Raw genomic sequence first — 3,133 nt, forward strand, 5'->3', positions numbered from 1 at the left:
TATATATATATATATATATATATATATATATATATACATTTTAATTACATTTGTGTTGTAGGGTTTACTTTATTAAGGGTATAGAGTAGAGATACTGCCTATGTCACATTTCTCATGGGTAAAATAAGACTTACTGAAATACAAAATCAACTGCAGAAAAGAGCCATTGGGGCACCTTAATTCATTTTATCTTTTATGATTTATGAGTGCTGGCAGTTTTCTTTTCTTGTGGGGAAACAGAACTGATACATTTGTAAAGATAATTAAAGACAAACATGTAAGTCAGGCTCCCTTTCAATCTGCAACACATTTACGGTATGTTTACGACCCATGGGTCTATAATTCTGGCCAGCCAAATGTGCCAGATTGCAACATTCTGAGAGAGCATTATCACTTAAAATGGGACATATTGTCATAATAAACAAGCACAGTTAAGAAGTGGTAAGGGTCAGGTTTTATTTTGTTGCATTGCTAATTTGGAGCAGGTGAGAAAAGAATTTGAGACTGCTCTGGTTTAGAGATGCACTGTTGTGTGAAACAATTTCTAATTGTCACCCAAAGTTCCTTATGTAGATCTTATGCCGAATGGAAATACCTGATAAATAATGCAGGGGCATTTACTTTAAAAAAAAATATTTCATATTGGTTGATTAATACTGGTTGTATTGCACACTGCCTTATAAATATGATGTCAAGGTAGGTAATTGAAAAATGGGTATTGTTAGAAATTACACAGGACAAAAAGTAAACATGTTGCAGAACTTAAACAATTCTGCTAAAAAAAGGAACAGTTTTTGATAAGGGACATATTATCATGATTAAAGAATAGCTAAAAGCAAAACGTTCAGTACTGGTCCTTAGATGTGGCGGCAGAATTAGTTTTCTTTTTTATAAGACTATACAAATGTTAGTACAGAAATCAATTGAAAATGAGGCGCCATCCTAACTACACACATCTGTGTTTCAAGTGATATCTGAACCCGCAAAAATATTTTTCTAGTTTTGTATAGAACCACTACCCCTGTATGGGGCTCTGTTTAGGATATATCCTTTCACTTCCGGTTAAAGTGATGTTAACCAGACAAGAAGAGAGAGGAACTCAGACATAAATAAAATGTTCTTATTTAGTTAAAAAAGGAAAGGCTAGAACTCCTGTCATCTTTTAATTACTGTCTGTGTCACTGTTGGGGAATTGCTCTCCTTTCCTGTCGGGCTAATTTGGTCAGTTTGACAGGAAATGAGAGAAAATCCCCCTCTATCACAGGCCCGGATAGCTTAAAAAACGTTAAACGTTTTAAACCTTACCCACACTTCCTAAAACTAAAAATGAAAATTTTTATTTGACGAATACCTAATAATACATCAGCTCCCTCTGGGTACTGTTGAGGATTTTTAAAAGCCAACCTTAGAGGCATTTTCATTAAATAAAGCAGGAATAAAACTTAATCTAAAATAAGGGACTTTGGTTTCTCTTAAAGCAGCTTATTTGCATGATCCCATTCCCACTCCCAGTTGCATAAAAATGTAACCGTATTTAAATTACCTCAACTTGAGGGCATTCATGCTGATTTCTTAAATGTCCTTTGTCCATTTAACACTTTTATTGATGATGAATGTGTGGAATTATTAATATAAAGGTTATTTTTCTTTCAGGTATCAAATTAACTTTATCCACTTTGCTGGATGGCAAAAACATCAATGGAGGAGGTCATAAACTGGGACTTGGATTGGAATTTGAAGCATAACCCATTTAATTTCACACAAGCTCATTGTCCAGATGTTCTGCAGCATAGAGCTCCTAAGAATCTAGTATCCTATTGTAATGTTCTGTGTCCTGGATGCAAATTACCTGCTGTATCAATGACAAGTGTTTCTCTAGAAACAAAAAGAAACAAGCTTGAAAGTGAAAATGTTGAAATAGAAGAAAGAAACATGACTATTCCAGGATAAGATTGGAATATTTAATAGCTGCTCATTTATACCGTGCTTACCAGACACAAAAGGTATCAGCTGTCTTTTTTAACAGAGTAGTTCTATTATACTGAGAAACACAAGTATATAGATATTTTTAGATTAATATATTCTTTCCAGATTTGAGCATAATTGCTCACCATAGCTTTGTCAAGCATCCTAAATATACAAAAGGGATTTAATGGTTTTTAAATCCTTCTTGCCATTAATGTGCATAACTGTTGACTGCACGCAAACCTAAAAATACACAATTTTATCATGTGTTATAGTCTTATCTGACACTTGTTTGAAAATTGTGTCCTTTCTAACCATCTCAAGGTATTTGGCACCTCGCAGTCAAGTCTTGAAGGTCTTAAGAATGAGGCTAATTGTATTTTACAAATTTCTTTGTTCCCGGACACAGCACAGGAAAGCGTGACAAAGCCATATGCAAGGGAAGATATGTTTCTCAAGTCCTCTTATTGATGTTACCTGTAAACATTTTCATCAAAACTGTTTTATTTACTGCACAATTTATGTGTTAATTTTTTTTAGCAGTGTGAGCAGTTCATGTGGTGTCTTCCATTTTGTGAAACTAGGACCCCCCCTTCCCCCCACGATGCTGTATGCAACATCCACTAAAATAAAAATGGAGAAAAATATATTATGAAATGTTGTATAGTTTATTTCATTAATAAAATATATATTATATCAAACAAACAAGTAAGCAAACCTATTGAACTGCCTTTCCAGATAATAATTATGCCTTTTTATAAAGAGTTCCCATTTGCAACAATAAAAATGTAGTAGGTAGTATACATGCTGTAAAAGTTGAATTTTTTCTTTACATTTTTCCTGTCACATACAGTCATGTGAAAAGTGTGAATGCCGGATGTAAATTATTGTATGAATGAATGGAGAGGAAAGAAAGAGGTTTGAGGCTCATAGGTTTTTCATGCAAAAAGTGAAGTGTATTGACTGAATATTTAGTACATAAGCAATCAAATACACATACACATAAACATATACTGTTTTCGTCTCTGTCCTGTTAGTATTTCACAACACAGAGTAATTGTACATACTATATAGTATGGATTTTGTCAAATAATATTACAAATAACCATAAAACTGTTCAAAAGGCTGTGCTGTGGCACGCAGTGATCCGACGCATTTCGCCACAAAA

The 3,133-nt window shown here is 33.7% G+C and overlaps 1 protein-coding gene across 1 annotated transcript in view; it reads left to right on the plus strand.

Annotated features, from left to right (window-relative positions):
- The window catches only part of VDAC1 (voltage dependent anion channel 1), a 34,231-nt gene extending 31,619 nt beyond the window's left edge, over positions 1 to 2,612 (plus strand). Inside the window, exon 9 of the mRNA XM_072400769.1 lies at positions 1,654 to 2,612. Coding sequence (XP_072256870.1) covers positions 1,654 to 1,745 — 92 coding nt within the window. The 3' untranslated portion in view covers positions 1,746 to 2,612. The remainder of the gene's footprint in view (positions 1 to 1,653) is intronic.
- The last annotated feature ends 521 nt before the right edge of the window (positions 2,613 to 3,133 follow it).

The sequence above is a fragment of the Pyxicephalus adspersus genome, chromosome 2 (assembly GCF_032062135.1).
Source record: "Pyxicephalus adspersus chromosome 2, UCB_Pads_2.0, whole genome shotgun sequence".
NCBI lineage: Eukaryota > Metazoa > Chordata > Amphibia > Anura > Pyxicephalidae > Pyxicephalus > Pyxicephalus adspersus.